Source organism: Sclerotinia sclerotiorum, genomic scaffold (genome assembly GCF_000146945.2).
Source record: "Sclerotinia sclerotiorum 1980 UF-70 scaffold_11 genomic scaffold, whole genome shotgun sequence".
Classification (NCBI taxonomy): domain Eukaryota; kingdom Fungi; phylum Ascomycota; class Leotiomycetes; order Helotiales; family Sclerotiniaceae; genus Sclerotinia; species Sclerotinia sclerotiorum.
The window spans coordinates 163168-179829 of NW_001820825.1; the positions used below are offsets into that span (position 1 = coordinate 163168).

Below are 16662 nucleotides of genomic sequence, written 5' to 3' on the forward strand. Positions count from 1 at the left end.
GCAGGGTTTCCTTTTTGTCTCTTCGTTATTCGCGGACTAGGCTTGACATTGTTCTTGCCTGTCCCGTTGACTTGACCGTCTTCCTCGGTCTTTACTGTACTTGGTCTCCTCCGTTTGTTGCTCGTATTAGGGCTTGTGTTTGCGCTTGGGCCACTTGACGTAGTTCCATGCTGACTCGGTTGGAGCTGCATTCCTGGAGCTTGAGCTGGACTTCCACCCATATGCGGTGATCCTTCCGGCAACTGTAAGTGCGTAGCTGCGGGAGAGGCACCAATGGGAAAGTTATTCATCCCCGGTGTCCGTGGGCCAGAAGGATTTTGCTGAACACCGTTGGCTCCATTAGAACTTACTTGCGCAACGTACGAATCCAAGGCGTCATATGGCGAAAGTCCTGGATTTGAATGCGAGAACTGGAATAGAGGGTTCATTTGACCCAAAACCTCGACAAGCTAGAATTGTTAGAAACCGGTACGCTAAAGAGGTGAGACACAAGACATACCTCAAGATAACGAAACACTGCAGGAGTGATTCCAAAATTGACTTTCAGTTTCGTTTCTGGTAGATCGAAATCAGGAGGGGCATTTGGTGGAGACTTCATCATCTTTTGCTTCTTCTTGTTCATTTCAGGCGATGGTTTGCCATCTGATCCAGTATTCATGGTCTTCCATTCCTTTCCCCAATTATGAAGTGGCCTTGCAGCTTCTAAAGCCATGCTACGCGGAACATATTCTTCGTGATTACTAGTCACGAAGTCAAGTAGCTCGAGCTTTTGCTCTCCATCGAAATGAGCACGTAGTGTACCATTGGCAACCAACTTAATCTAATTAGCACAAGATATTTGGAGCTGAAGCGTTTAGTTTATGACTTACGTGAGAGCCATTGTCAAACCAGTAAACGAAGCTTGAGGTTTGACTTTCAATATAGTGAGCATTGAGCGGCAATTCCTTTTCAGTTCCTTTCTCCAATATCATCTGCATGTTTTTGATGCCACTTTCGAAATGGGTATGGAAATATCTCGGAAGCGCGGGAGATGTTATCTCGTACTGCTTGTTTGAATTTTCATCGGTAACGAATACGGAATGACGTAAAACTCCTGCCCGTGAGAAGAACCGATCCACAAAGCTTCCCCAATATCCCAAATCATCTTTTTGTTTTGCGGCCTCAGCAATCAGCCGTGGGGTACCATTCGCCATATAAGCAGATAACGGCTTAGTAACCTTGCAAAAGCCACTGAGATGATCACTAAATTGCGCTAATCGCATCAGACATTGCCCTTTTAATTTATCACCCTGCCTTGCCGCTTGTTGCTGTTGTTGTAACATTGCGGCAGCATGTTGTTGCTGCTGTTGCTGATGTTGCTGTTGTTGCTGCTGCTGCTGTTGCTGTTGCTGTTGCTGTTGCTGTTGTTGCTGCTGCTGCTGTTGCTGTTGCTGTTGCTGCTGAAGCGCTCCCGGCGGTTGCTGAGCTTGTATTGCTGGTGGTTGTGGTGGTTGAGACTGAGGCGTTGAGGCTGACTGAGGTGGTTGACTCTGAGGTTGTGATTGATTTTGGTTTTGTTGAGAAACAGCTTGAGCCTGGGCCTGAGCCTGAGCCTGAGCTTGTGCCTGAGCTTGTGCTGCTTGAGCCTGAGCCTGAGCATGAGCTTGCTGCTGTTGCTGCTGCTGCTGCTGCTGCTGTTGTTGTTGCTGATGCTGCTGTTGTTGGGCGAGATGCTGTTGCTGGAATTGTTGTATTTGCTGGGGCGTCATTTGTGGATGTCCTGCTTGACCATTTGGTCCATGGTTTTGGGCATTTTGTTGTTGCATTGCCAGCATCATCTGATGATTCTAGCACGAATATGTATTAGTACACAAATTGTGGAATTGTGGATGAGAGCTTACCTGTTGATGTGCTTGTTGTTGATTAACGTTATCTTGAGCCATTTGTTGTTGCTGCGCAAGATGTTGTGGTAGATTTACTGGGCGTGCCAATCCGGGGGTACCATGTCGCATGGCAAATTGAGCGTTCATTTGGTTTGGATTCATCCCATGCATATTCATTGGCATTCCATTTGGCATCCCACCACTGTATTGTTGTTGCATTAGGACCTGACGTTGTCTGGCCGCTTGCTGTTGTGCCAACATTTGCTGTTGCATCAACTGAGGATGCGCGTTCACTGAGAAATTAATTGTTAGCGTCTTGTGCGAATGGTGATTGTCTAGGATGGAACTATGTAGCATTCATGTGAAGTATAGCGGAAGAAAGGCAAAAGGCGATAGGAGGCATGGCTTACTCATCTGCTGCTGTTGGAACATTGCTGCTTGCGCCTGTTGATTTGGATTCAAATGCTGTAAAGCATGTGCATTTGGTCCGCCAGCTCCAGGTGGCATACCAGCCATCATAGCACCAGCTTGAGTGACTTGAGGCCCACCTGGTCCAGAGACCCCCATATGCATCTGCTGAGGCATACCTGGGCCTGGTTGGCCTTGCTGACCTTGAGCGTGAGGCATCCCAGCCATATGACCCTGAGGAACACCTTGATGTTGAAGACCTGGATATGGTGAATGTGCTTGTTGTAAACTCGTCATCATCTTGCTTCAGGTCGATTATCCACAGAATGTGGATATCGAACAATATGGATTAAGCAAGTAACATGCGCCTCGAGCCGCAATTTCCACCTCCGCCGGTATCCAATCGAGATATCTCTGCCACGATCCTGTTTTTCGTTCAATCTACGTTCTACTAGAATCCGCCAATTGTCTGCTCAACTATATGCCGTTGTCGTGGGGAGAAGAATACAATGCCGTCGCGAGGATTATACAAACTAGACCCCGATCGCGCACGATGCTTCCTCTAAAGTGGGTACTCTTTTTAAACCGCGAATGTTGTCGGGATTCTCGAAGACGGTAACGTATCAACGAATCGAGGGAACTTGAGCAATGATTATTAAAAGATTGATCGGCAGATGAGTACCGCAGCGAAAGTGCGACGATCAATGTCGCCTGAAAAAGAGCCGCCTCGAAAGCAAAATGTTTATGGTGAAAAAACCGTGTTGCCCGTCCTTTCTCTAACCTCGCCGATATGTAATCCGCGGAACGATGGGAATAGAATGAATAGTAGCTACTAGGTAGGTGGTGAACAACAATTAAAAGAAACTTCCCCCAAATATGCACAATGTTATTCGACTTATGAGCGAGTTTGGAATAAAGTATACCTATTAATTTGCGCGAAATATAATGTGAAAGGAGAATCCGGGGATAAATAAGCGTAAGGTGATATACTTCTGGGCCTGCTTTGGGAATCCTTGCGGATGGTGGGTGGTGAATGTTCTGTGGTCTGGTCGAGAAAGAGGACCCTGTCACGATGGGAAGGATGGATGGGATGCAAGAGAATTTGGCGCAACAAGTCCGATTAATGATTAATGCTGCAATGTGTGTGTGAGTTTTGCGTGGGTGAGTGAAGGTACTATGTATAGAGTAGGGTGTGATTTAGAGACCAAGCGTGTGATGGTAGGCTACCGTAGTGTAGTCTGGTAGCTAAGGTAGAAAGGTTAGGGACAGAAGAAGTAACCGTAGTATTTTATAACGAGATGACGGTGAAATGAAAGGGGTGACCGTAGTATTTATAGCAAGATGGATAATGATGACTGTAAGGATGACCGTACTTATTATATTCTACATTTCGTTCGAGTGAGTGATCAAGAAAATGGGGTCATTTGGGCTATGGGCTGAGTACTATACATTATAGAAAGTATCTAGGTCTAGATAGATAGTAAGTATATCTAAGAAGAGAAAAATGCCATTGTTTTGTTATCGGTGTTGTTCTCCGTACCTACCTGAAGAAAAAAGATAGAACATCGGCCAGTCTGTTGAACAATGCCAATTGTTACTGTGGTCTCTTTTGTACAGTGACGTTTTTATTACCTACTATTAAGCTTCTTCTTCTCGTTCTTTGACTATACAAAACTTGAATTATGTCACTCCGAATACCTAATCAAAATCATCGTGCACAATAACTTTCTTCCTTTTTAATCTCATATATTTTAACCTTGATATAATTCAAACAATGATCAATCAATCATTCAATTGCAACTTTACTCCCAATCTGTCAACCAAACCTTCCTTATTAATCAACCTCAACCAACCAAAGCTACCAAATATCAGAAAGATTGAAAAAAGATCTGGAAGTAAAGTCTAAACCCAACTAAGCATAGTGTCTTCCATCACAGTCATGTGATATGCACACTAAAATAATCCTAGCGTCATATCGGACATTCGCTTAGGAAAAGCTCTGAGCTCTCCAATATAAAATTTTATTTTTCGACCGTAGAGGTTTGACATTCCTTTTTCACTACATCACTTTCTTTTCGACCGACAACAACTGCAAGAATACATCTTCAAGATGATTTCATTACTGCAATGGTCGCAGCAAAGATTAGCTTTAAATAACTTCACAATGGTATGTCAAAATATCTTCTATATCCATTTTCCTCTTTCCATTTCCCCTCTAAATCTAATGATGACAATTTCAATCGATACTTCTTTTCCCAAATTAATCGACCATGATTAAAATTACGCTGTTCGAGAGATACTTACGAGTTGATCTTGTTACTTGCCAGTACATGTTGTCTGAAAGATTCTTTTCAAAAAGTTTTCTTCTAGTTGCTGTGGCTTTAGAATTTTCTTGCTGACCACAATGCAGAGTTTTCTTTCTAGCTTGCAAATTTTCTTCCCGCGTAACGGATCAACATGCGCCAATGCAACATCATCGCGGTACACTTCTGCTGCACAACCATGCGGCTCAAGTCTCCGTGATTATGTTATCATGGTTCAACGGTAATGCTTATAAGCATATTCCATCCAATTTGATCACCGCTGCAACAAATGTGATCCGCCTATTATTTGCTATCTTACTTCACACGAACTAACAAAAAGTACATGGTTGCTGTATTTTCTATAATCCAAGGTCAGTTTTATCACCTTTCACACTTTCCCATGCTTCACCATGATGAAACACATACCACATTCGCAGTTTTCACTCGAGTCCTCGCCTTAGAACCTAAATAGAGGACAGATGAGGGTCAATCTTCCTTGGATGTCTGATTAAAGCAATCAATCTATCATTTTATTACTGCAGTAATTTGACGAACCAAAAGCTAACATTGCTCGAAGACAGGAAACTTTATTAGGCTTTACATTGATGGAAACGGTGGTGCAGCCATAGGAATATGTAGAACACACGAACAATACAACACTTATCAACAAGACATTCTTCTCGCTGCACATGTGCTTCTCATGGTGTACACACGCATACTTCCCCCTACCTCATGAAACAAATACTTCCCAAACACTCTGGCCCTTACCCCCTTTCCCATCGAGGATCGGTTCAACCTGTGGTATAGGCCTATTTTTGGAGGAAGAAGATTGATCTTGTCCGATTACTCACCGAGGTATCTTGTATCCTTTCGAGGGTAGTGGATATTTTGGTCCATATCTTTTGGCCAACAAACTTTTGTTGCTTGAAGTTTTCATGATTGCTATCACCATTGACACACTTTAAATAGAAATAAATACGTTGAACATAACTCGTACTCTAAACTGACTGAGCAATCGTGCCATGCATTTGATCTGCGAAATATATGGTGACTGCACACCACAACTTCACCTTCACTCACCGTTCTCTACAACTAATAGCCATATCCGTTCCACAAACCTCAAATTGCCCGAACATTTCAGAGGATAGTGAAACGATAGAGTAATCTATAGTCCTACACCATCACCATCCCAACCCCCCATCCATCGCTCACCTTTCTAAAGCCAACGATGAAAATATACCACTAGGTGTCCAGAGCACATATCCATACCAAATACATATCTACTGTATGACAATAAGATATATATATGATTTATTTATTTATTTGTTTACATTGTATACTCAGTACCTAGATATCGATCATATCACTGATTTAATTCTTTTTTATTGTTGCTTTTAATGAACTTGAGAGTTTTATTTTATTGGGTTTGCTTTGATTTGATTAAGATGGGAGTTTAGGAATTTGGAGATTTATGTAATATTTTTGATATTTTTGAATAGGGAGGGAATGTGGATGGATGGGAGGGAGAGAGGTATGAATATTTATAAATATATATGTTTGTACTTACGTAGAGATACGGTTCTTTTGAGAGAATATATATGTATATGTATACTTTTTCCTTTTTAATTCATTGTATTCGCTGTACTCGCTTTCTATCTATCTACCTATCTATTTATTGTTTGATATCAATCTATACATATAAGTAAGCTAGCAAGCAATCAAGCAATTAAACAGGCAAACCTCCACCAGCACCCTCCTCAAACCAATGCACCCCTTCCTCCAACTCTCAACAGCGCAATCTTCTGCTCAGCACTAATCGTAACTCCAGGTAACGGCTTCCCCTTACCCTCCTCCGGAAGAGGCAAAAATCCAATTCCTTTCAAATAAGATAAATAAATGCCCATGATCCCCTCATCTAGGTATCCCCCCTTACTCCAATCCTCGCCTGTGAACTCTGCATCAGCTTTGAGAGATGCTGCTGCGCTGCTATCGTCCATCTCCGGAGCGATGGTATCGGCTGGGAGATCCGAGGTGGCGAAATGGTAAAGGGGCATAAGGGCATGTTGTTCTTTTTCGGGAGTGCTGTCTGCAGCGTAGGCTTGGAGTTTCTGGCTCCAGATGGGGTATTCTACTTCGGGGACGTTGTAGCCGTAGGTTTCAAGCGTGGAGAGGTATTGGGAGAACGTTAGTCTGGGATGCGAAGTTACTTGAGCGACGCCAAGGGGTGTTTTGGCAGGGTGTAATGCACAGGCTATGACGACGCGTGCGACGTGGTTAACGGGGACTTGGTTGACTGTATTTTCGATGCGTGGACGACATGAAAGTTGGATGCAACCTTTTGCCATGCGGATTAGGAAATCATCGGTATTTGTTACTCCGGAGGTTTTGTCACCGGTGATGTAGCCAGGTCGGACGACTGTACCACGGAGACCACGTGCGCCGGCTTGTCGGACAAGGTATTCGGCTACCCATTTTGATTGTCCATAGCCTGTTCCGAGACCCTTTGCTGAACCAGAAAGATCATCTTCTTCAGAGACGGGGATGCCGGATTTTGATTGTTGGACGAAGTGGTCGGTGTCAAGGACGGATGTGGATGAGACAAAGGAGAGACGTTTGGGAATACCAGTAGCGCAGAGAGAAAGAATATCTAAGGTTCCCTTTACGTTTGCGGGCTTGAGGTTTTGGTATGGGTAGACCCAATGGACTTGAGCTCCGTTATGTATGATCACGTTTGCGGTTTCGGAGACGGTCTTCCAGTCCTCGGGAGAAAGACCAAGTTGTGATTCTCCGAGGTTACCGGTTACGCAGGAAATGCGTGATGTCCAAGAAGGATCCCAAACTCCATATGCTTGGCAAGTTTGGATGACACGATCAAGAGCTGCTTTGGAGTCGAGGGCACGCACATGAGCAATGATTTTGATAGGTTGAGAGCGAGAGAGAAGATCGCGCATAAGGTATGAGCCGAGGAAACCTGTAGCACCAGTAAGGAAGACAGTAAGAGGTGTGGTTGGTGTGATCTCTTCATCTGCTGAGGGAAAGGTTGATGGAAGAGTTTTAGCAAGCGCATGGGCATCTCCTTCATAATCCTCAGCAACTTCAACTTCCTCTTTTACATCACCATCGGGTGATGATCTGCGAGTAATCTCTGCGGCGAATCCTTTCAATGTTGGGTTTCGGAAGATGACGCTCATATTAATGTTGATTCCAGTCCATTTCTTGTTGACTTTGAAAAGCATTTGTTGCGCCAAGATACTGTGTCCTCCAATATCGAAGAATGAATCATCAGGATTGATTGTTCTTTCGTCAATGGTAGGAATCAATGATCCCCAAATTGCCGCAACCTCCTTTTCACCGTCTGAAAGTTCGGAATAAGCACCAACAGGTCTTGCTGCTGCTAATTGTGCAGCATCCGGGAATGGAAGTGCAGGCTTGTCCTTCTTTCCATTTGGATTGAGAGGAAACTTCTCCAATGGAATGATGACTTCTGGGATTGCGTAGGTAGGCAACTTCGTCTTGAGGTATTTCTTGATATCTTCACCAAGAGGCCAGAATCTCCGAAGTCTTCCTTGAATCCCTTCGCCACCTGAGACATCATCTTCGAGACCTGATTGCTCTAACCATTGTGCCCACTTTTGCATATCAGGTACGATATAGCTGACAAGTGTTTGTTCTTCATCCTTATTTCTTCTGACCAAAGTGACATTATCCATAACCATAACGTGATCTGAGAGGTATTTATCGATCTCACCAAGTTCAATTCTGAACCCACGAATCTTAACTTGATCATCTGCGCGACCAACACATTCTACATCTCCAGTTTGACTGTATCGACCAAGATCACCCGATCGATACATTCGATCTCTTGGACCCTTATAGAATTCCCTCCATGGTTCTTCGGACAAGGATTTGGCCTTTTTTGCGTCTTCTTCGATCCACTTGGAATTATCAACAAACCAACTGTCGATGAACTTGGCCTTATTGAGTTCGTCACTTCCAAGATAACCTTCAGCAAGTCCAGCAGCTCGAACGTAAATCTCGCCAATTTCGCCAATGTTACAAATACGGTTTCGATTTTCCCGATCGACAATAAGTAATTGCACGTCCTTCATTCCCTTACCAGCGGGAATCACATTTCCCATATTCTCCAAGTATTGTGGATCCGAAGCTCGACTTGGAATCTCAAAGTAACTGACTGCACGCTGCGTTTCGGTTGTCCCATACATGTTCACAATGAACACATTTGGAGCCAACTTTTGAAGAGCCTTACAATCTCTTTTGATCAAAATATCTCCGACAAAAAAGGAGTGATGAAGAGCCGGAAATTCAGCACTAGCTCCACCAACTAAAATTTGACCCATTGCCGGTGTCAAGTGAGTAACAGTAGCACCATGTTCCCTCATCCATTCAGCCAGTCTTTCATGCTGAATATCATCCTTGGATGGAACCAATAATTGAGCACCAAGAAAGAGAGGTGTAAAGATATCTCTTTGAATAGGATCATGAGCAATACCACTCAGCATGGTGAACTTGTCATTCTTGGATAAACCAAATCTCTCTGCCATCCAGTCAAAATAGTATGCAAGAGAGTAATGTCTTCCTCGAACACCCTTTGGACGACCTTCGGAACCGGAAGTAAATGATAAAGTTGGTGTAGAATCTGGACCAACGATAACACCGGGACTCTTAGACTTCAATGATTGTTGGCCTTGGAAGATATCCTTTCCCTGATCGTCACCACCAACTAAAGTTCCATCATCCTTCAATTCGAGACCTGGAATATAGGTCTTCAAATCCAAATTCTCGGCAATGAAGTTACGTACTTTCTCCGTCAACTCTCCAGCCTCCTTAGTGGCTTTATCGATGACTACTAAAGCTCTTGGTCTTGCGACATCAAGATAGATGTTTTGTCGATCCGGAGGATATGAAGGATCAATGACTGAGAAAATAGCACCAGCTTTCAAGATACCCATGACAGTGACAACCAAATCCACACCACGATAACTGTATGACATAACAACTTCATTTCTTTTAACCCCACGCTCCACCAAGTGATGTGCTAGAATATTGGAAGCTTCATTGATTTGGCGGTAGGTAAATTCTCTCCTTGGAGAAGTTGCAGAGGCAGTTTCCACTACACAAAGTCTATCAGGATGAGCTTCAGCATTTGTAGTGAAGATATCTTGAATAGCACCACGAAAAGCAGACCAATGAAGATCTGATGTTGGATCTGGTAACTCGAAACTTGTTGACGCCATGGTTTGTTAGACTTTTGAATGGTGGGGTTGAATCCTGGAGGGGTAAAAATTGGGCAAGAATTTAAAGAAGTTTGAACTGTGTGATTTGAGAAGGATTTCAGCTACCTACTTCAAATCAGAACAAGTTTAAAGTATCTTTTATATGTTCTGTGCTCAATTTTTGTACGGATCAATCACCCTACTCGTATGGAAGATAGATCAATTGCTGATGGTCTGAGTGATAGTTTTAAGCGTGGAAATCACCGATAATTGAAAATAGATGACCGAATTGATGAGCTTTGAGTTCGGGCGATGAATGATGGGGAAGTTGTAGTTTGGGATGCTTTGTTAATTGAAAAGAAGAAGAGGAAAAGGATAAGGAAATGCAAAAGATATTGTTGGGCTTTATAAATAAAAATTTCACGGAATGAAAAGCATTGGGAGTCATACAACGGATCAATCAATTTTCTGCATCTGCTCCAACACATAAAAGAAAATTGCCGAGAATTAGCCAGCCAGCCTTTTCAGCCTTTGGACTTCGCAGAGTATGCAATAAATTTATTTTAATTCCGTCATCGGACCCTCACGTCGGCGATGTGATTTTCAAGCTCAATTCTTCCGATCTTCAGAAGATAAAAGGAGAAAGGTTTATCCGATATTTCTGATTGTCCGTCAAAACCCAATCAAATTAAGTTTACCCTTAAAACTATGGGGCCATTCCTGTTCCACTTTTATTATTGGATATTGACTCAAAAATAGACCTGGGCTTGGGGTAAGGAGACAGGATACTTTAAATTTCTCCTTTCTAGAATTCAAATTTCAAGATCTCGACTGTTTTAATTACTTTATTCTCAATTTCTGTCATTTCTCCACATCCTATTCCTTCCTTTAAGTTTATCGATATTCGAACTTCATTCTTTTGTCGAACCAGATTTTATATCCAGCTAAGGCTTTCATCTCTATACCAGAAAGTCTTGGATTTTTAAGAGGAACCGCATTTGATACATGGTTAACGGCAACGGCATACGTCAGCTCATCTAAGAGACAACTTTCATCAATCCTTTTAAACTTCAATCTTACCATACGAATTTCCAATGCGATACTAGACAGTATCATCTTGTGCTTTAATCCAATATTTACTGTCTCGATTCCTTTTCTCACAATGCCTGTTCAACGAACCCTTTTCGGGACACCCATACCTCATGTCCCTCCTCGTCGCATGGCCGTTCTTCTCGGCACCGTTGCAGTTTTCGCTGTTATAACATTAGTTTTCACACTTCCTAACTCGATACCATCCGGTCCATCACTTGGCAGATTCACAGATCATCGCATGTCATTACCAAAACTACCTAAACAATTACCTTCACCGAGTATCCTCAATCCTTTCCGACAAGCAGCACATGCTCCACCAGTTCAAAAAAATAGCACATATGGTGAATCGAAATGGCATGCTAATTGGAATTGGTTGAGTCCATTTTCATCATCGGTGACATTGGATGAAAATCGATCTTTGCTACCACCTCTCAGGGAACGTCCAACCATTTATACATACTATGATCACACAATCGAAAAGGATGATAAATTGAAAGATGCCGAGAATGCGCTCTTGGTTACATGGAGAAGGGCATGGTGGGCACAAGGCTTCAAACCTATAATCCTAAGTCCTGCGGAAGCTATGAACAATCCATTATACCCCGAATTACAACGAATTGAAGTCGAAGATTCATTGAAAACGGATTTAACGAGATGGTTGGCTTGGGAGAATATGGGTACTGGATTGCTCTGCAATTACCTCACACTTCCTATGGGTCCTTACGAAGATCAAACCCTGAGTTATTTGAGAAGAGGAGAATATCCATTATTGACAAGATATGATGAAATGGGAAGTGGTATCTTTTCAGGATCAAAAGCAGACATCACAGCAGCTGTGAAAGCGGCTTTAGCAAATCCGAATTTGAAAGACGCCAAAGACTTTGTCAGTGCTGTACCAAAAGATACCTTTCAGATTGATCCTTCCCACGATTCTTTAGCCTTCTACCAGACGAAGGTCCTCGAGGAGAAATATCCACAAATTTCAAAAGAGTATGAAGGGGATAAAGCAGCGGGTATGCAATCACTAAACAAGCTCATGATATCTCATCTTCATCAAACATGGCAAAATATTTTCACCAAAGGAATTTCCGTGGTCAAACCAGAACCAGAACATATGTCATATCTTGTTGAGCCAGCTTTACGACTTGCTGAATATCTTTCTCAATGTCCTGAGTCAGCAATGCCAGCTTCTTGTCCACCAAACCGACCAAAATGCAAACCATGTGTTGCTTCATCTCCTATGAAAATTAGTACTCCTGCTTTCTATCGCAATACTTCCGGTCTTTATACCATCGGAACTGTTCCCCATCCTTACACGATGTCTACACTGACTAGCTTTCGAGAAAATATCGATGTCCCATGGATTAGACGAGAGTCTCCTCGTGATCCTTGGCTCTCAAGACTTACCCAAGAACTTCTTGGTACAGGCGTTTCTGGTACTCCACGTATCATAAAATTCAAAGAAGCAGTCGCAAGTCCTCATGGAACATCCCATTCTCTCTGGCTCACGGCCGAAAAAGAAGTCCCATCGGATTTAGACTGGTATTTTGGCTTCACCATCCCGCGTAACGCTACTGATACAGGAAAATCCGAAACTCCAGTCCCAGGTCCAGAACGTAGACCAAAACCAGTTCATGATTCACAAGATGGACCAATCCCAACAGAAGATGATAAAAAGAAGGAGGAGTCTCTATTGGAAAAAGCAAAAATGTTTGGTGGTAGTAAAAATCCTGGAGATTTAAAAATTAGGGGAGCGGTTGAAGCATGGAATTTAGCCGATACAGAAGCGTGGAGATTTGCTAGGGCATATTTGGCGAGATCGAGAGTTGAGAGGTTGAAGTGGGAGGAGGAGGAAAAGAAATATGCTGGTGGTGCAGGAGCTGAGAGAGGAAGGGAATCAGGATGGGGAAGATGGTTTGATGATAAATAAATATATTTTTGGAGATTATGAGGAAAGGGATTTCAAAAGTGGAATGAATGGATGTATGAAATATATAAATTTCTTTTACGTTTTAGTAAGCGAAGTGATGTATGTATGTATACGTATGTGATTCCTACTTGTTACGACGGATCTCACATACCTAATATCACGTGATTAGCATCATGTGATATGAGGATCCCAGTAGGCTCAGCTGTCCCAGTACAACTGGGACAACTGGGAGCACTGGGACGCATGCCACGATGGTCTATATAATCAAGATGGATTTCCTTTGTATAGAGCTTCGTGCTCAAGATCAATCATTTAGTATACTCTACTATTAGTTACGAATTGCATATCATTATTGTCATTACTTAGGTCCCTGCTTGACGCCTAGTTATAAACCACCTCGAGAGCCTGGAGCACTTCCACGTGATCTAGACGGCAAACCTCGTAACAATTGGTCCCCTCAGAGGATACCAAGAGGAGATTAATATGCCTACACGCGTAGTAATATAATCAATATAGAGGCCTCTTCCACCCAATCTTTTAATAGATTATATTTATTAATAAAACTCAAAAAAGAAATCTCTTTATTAATATTATCAAAATTATATTATTTATATAATACTATTATAGTTTTTTATATTAGAAGAAATGAAGATTATTGTTACGAGGTTTGCCGTCTAGATCACGTGGAAGTGCTCTAGGCTCTCGAGGTGGTTTATAACTAGGCGTCAAGCAGGGACTTAAAGTAATGACAATAATGCAATTCGTAACTAATAGTAGAGTATACTAAATGATTGATCTTGAGCACGAAGCTCTATCCAAAGGAAATCCATCTTGATTATATAGACCTTTGTGCCGATGGCTAGTCAGGAGCCGTTGCTCCTAGGAGCGGGCGTTCCTGATTGATTGATTGATTGATTGATTGTGTTTATCGTCATAGGCCGTATGGGCGTTCCTGATTGTTCCTAGGAACGTCCGTTCCTCACCGTTCCATCACGTGTTTCCAAGGTCATGTGACATTCTATCGCAACAGGTGTAACACATTTTTGGTGAGGAAAGTGGCCCATATTAGGGGGTGGCCCAAAAGTAGGGTATTAGACTTACTTATTTATCAATATTACATTTTTTTATTTTCATCATCTTCCGCTATTGACTCAATGAGTTGAGTTATATCAACTATCGAGAAGGAATCAAATAGTCTTAGATAGTAGATAATTCATTTGTATTGCTCTCCCCCGCTCTCCTCCACTCCACTCCGCTTAATTCTATAGTACTGGGTATCGTGATTTTATCCGCCGTTTCCACATCCATCCTTCCTATAATACAATCAATCGTAATTCGTGATTCATCCTCATCGCTCTGGCTATGCGCTGACTATTCATTCATCTATCTCTCCCTTCACCATTCATTTAAATATAATACAAGGCAATCCAAGCCATCACGAGTCCTTGAGGATCTCTACATTCTGTAGAGGGCAGTTGGTTGTCGCTACTTGCTAGGCACTCAGTGATAGGTAATTAGATGGTGTGTTTTATACACTATCACTATCCCTAATAAGCAGCAACATGATGACTACCCTTCCCATCCGTTCCTCTCATTCTTCTCGTTCCTGCTGCCTATTTATTTATTATATCAATTAGCTTTCAAATATTCCACAAAGATATAAAGAACTTTTCTTCTTCAACCCCTTCTCACAAATCAAAATAAAAAATAATCTCGGGAAAAATTACCTTTAAACCAGGACGTCTAGTTAAACTTCCTCTTAGTTTTAATAAAGCACCACTGATCTTATCGCCCATGCTTGGTTTTCGATGGTGGTGATGGGCTGGTTGGGAGCGGGTAGTGCGGGTGGTGACGGTTGTGGTTGTGTGGGTCATTTTGGGGCGGGTTTTGGAGTTTCGGTTTAGTTTTGGATTTAGAGGTTGAGATTGAGAGAGGATTTGAGGGTTTGTTTGTGTTTGTGTTGTAATTGAGTGTTGTCTTAATGGTGAACTTGGAGTTGCAGTCGCAGTTGTTATAGGTGTAGAAGTCCGTTGCAGCGGTATAGAAATCGATAAAGAGGTAGTAGATTGCGCCGGAGAATGCCGATAACTTTTTATAAAAGATGAGAGGGTTTTGAGAGTCGCTCTATCGGGTAACTGATCGTTATTTTTTATTTGGGGTATTGTGTGGATGTTTTGATTTGAGTATGAACTTGTTGTTAATGGGATTGGAACGGGGATTTGAGGGGACATTTTAGATCTCTTTATAGGAATTGATGAAGTGTGAGAGGTACTCATTGCAGGGGATTTGTGGCTCCACGCGTTGCTGCTGGTAAACTGGGAAGGGGTGGATGTATGATGGGATAGATTTGGTGATTTTGGGTGATGGTAATTTAAAAGTGATGTTCATATGACGATGTTCTTTGGTCGGGGTTATCAAATAAAGAGAATGATAGGGAATCAGGTACAGAGCCCTAGCCACGTAGACGTCATTTCAAGGGGATTCTGAAATTCACACGAATGAGAGGGAAGGAGATATCTTGATAGGATATACTTTTGATACTTTGGGCGTAAATCAGGATCTTGGCTGACGGTACTTGTGTGGCTTAAACTAAAAAGAATTTTCAGGGTCCTGTGGCTCAAGATAGTTACCTAGTAACCAAAAATAACTCAAGATGGTTGGTGAATTTTAGAATCTGTGAATATCGAAGAGAAACTTGATTTCTCGATGTTGAAAATGACGTAAAGGGGTTACACGAGTAGTGTTGTGGCGAGTGGCTGTGCTGGCCTGTGTGTGGCTCATGTAGTCCATTTTGAAGAAAGAACGAAAGGAAAAAAGAAATCAGAACCCAAGGATTGAAGAAATTTGGCAGATGGGCAAATGCAAAGACAAAGACAAACGATTCAATCTTAAGATGTGACCCTTTTTCTTCTACTTGCGAAAGCCATATTGCGACGATATCCTAGCATCATGAAAGAGCTGCTGGCAATAAATACCAAGGCTAGTGGTACTGGACCGATATTGAACAGCAGTGACTCCTACTCTTATGAATCGGTAAAGACTCATGACTACATGAGATACTCTACTTCAAGTTGAAGTAGTCAATTCGCGCGATAGGTATTGGGTACCTGGTAGGCTGTCAGATAGCAGCGGAGTCTAGCATAGGCATCCTCAAAAGTAAATAGATCTGTACGCAATAACAATACTCGTATTGCTTTTAGCACATCGGTATGTAGTATCTTTGTCGAATGTAATAGTTTAGCACAAAAATGATGAGGGGATGTTATGATCTCTTATACTTCAGTCATGAACAGTATTTCAAATACCCATCTCGTAAATTTACATGGCATTTATAATTCTCCATGTTCATCAATGCTTTGATCAACGAGCCAAGCCATTTAATTGGTCTAATTCTCGGCAACTCTTCCGACTTAACCCCTCGATTTAGAAGCTAAGAAGATCTCTGACGTTAAGCAGCCTTTGAAATCCATACAAACTTCAATCTATTGGCTTTCAACTATGTAGAAGTCGCTACTTTCAGATATCTTACCTCACCTATTAGGGTATACTATGGTCATACCATCGAAATCCTTTTGCATCATCGATCTCCCCTCAGAACTACAGATCTTCTCCATGCAGAATTAATATGCCTCTGACGTTAACCTTTAAAATTCACAACGTACATACTAGGTATTCACTTACTTGGCTACTACATCTGGACTCTTTTTATCCATCCTACGAGCCTACCAGTAAACTCCTTACATCATCGGTCTCGACTCAAAAAGACAAAATCCATACGAGCTACCCCTCCATTGAGTATCAAGCATTGATTTCATAATACTACTAACCAATTG

At 42.2% G+C, this 16662-nt stretch overlaps 5 protein-coding genes across 5 annotated transcripts; 2 read left to right on the plus strand and 3 right to left on the minus strand.

Moving 5' to 3' along the window:
- Positions 1–286: 286 nt before the first annotated feature.
- Positions 287–2570, minus strand: SS1G_08183 (hypothetical protein; the record flags this gene model as incomplete). Its single annotated transcript, XM_001590393.1, has 6 exons — positions 287–320; positions 364–449; positions 500–814; positions 870–1817; positions 1881–2155; positions 2273–2570. The coding sequence occupies 6 exons, from the start codon at positions 2568–2570 to the stop codon at positions 287–289; spliced, it is 1956 nt and encodes a 651-aa protein (XP_001590443.1).
- A 1864-nt stretch (positions 2571–4434) lies between these two features.
- SS1G_08184 (predicted protein) lies at positions 4435–5309 on the plus strand (the record flags this gene model as incomplete). The annotated part of the gene is made up of 3 exons (XM_001590394.1): positions 4435–4437; positions 4914–4944; positions 5155–5309. The coding sequence occupies 3 exons, from the start codon at positions 4435–4437 to the stop codon at positions 5307–5309; spliced, it is 189 nt and encodes a 62-aa protein (XP_001590444.1).
- Positions 5310–6330: 1021 nt separating this feature from the next.
- On the minus strand, positions 6331–9828 carry SS1G_08185 (hypothetical protein; the record flags this gene model as incomplete). Its single annotated transcript, XM_001590395.1, has 2 exons — positions 6331–6449; positions 6507–9828. The coding sequence occupies 2 exons, from the start codon at positions 9826–9828 to the stop codon at positions 6331–6333; spliced, it is 3441 nt and encodes a 1146-aa protein (XP_001590445.1).
- A 2086-nt stretch (positions 9829–11914) lies between these two features.
- Positions 11915–12829, plus strand: SS1G_08186 (hypothetical protein; the record flags this gene model as incomplete). The annotated part of the gene is made up of 1 exon (XM_001590396.1): positions 11915–12829. The coding sequence occupies one exon, from the start codon at positions 11915–11917 to the stop codon at positions 12827–12829; it is 915 nt and encodes a 304-aa protein (XP_001590446.1).
- Positions 12830–14376: 1547 nt separating this feature from the next.
- SS1G_08187 (predicted protein) lies at positions 14377–14703 on the minus strand (the record flags this gene model as incomplete). The annotated part of the gene is made up of 2 exons (XM_001590397.1): positions 14377–14442; positions 14557–14703. The coding sequence occupies 2 exons, from the start codon at positions 14701–14703 to the stop codon at positions 14377–14379; spliced, it is 213 nt and encodes a 70-aa protein (XP_001590447.1).
- Positions 14704–16662: the final 1959 nt, after the last annotated feature.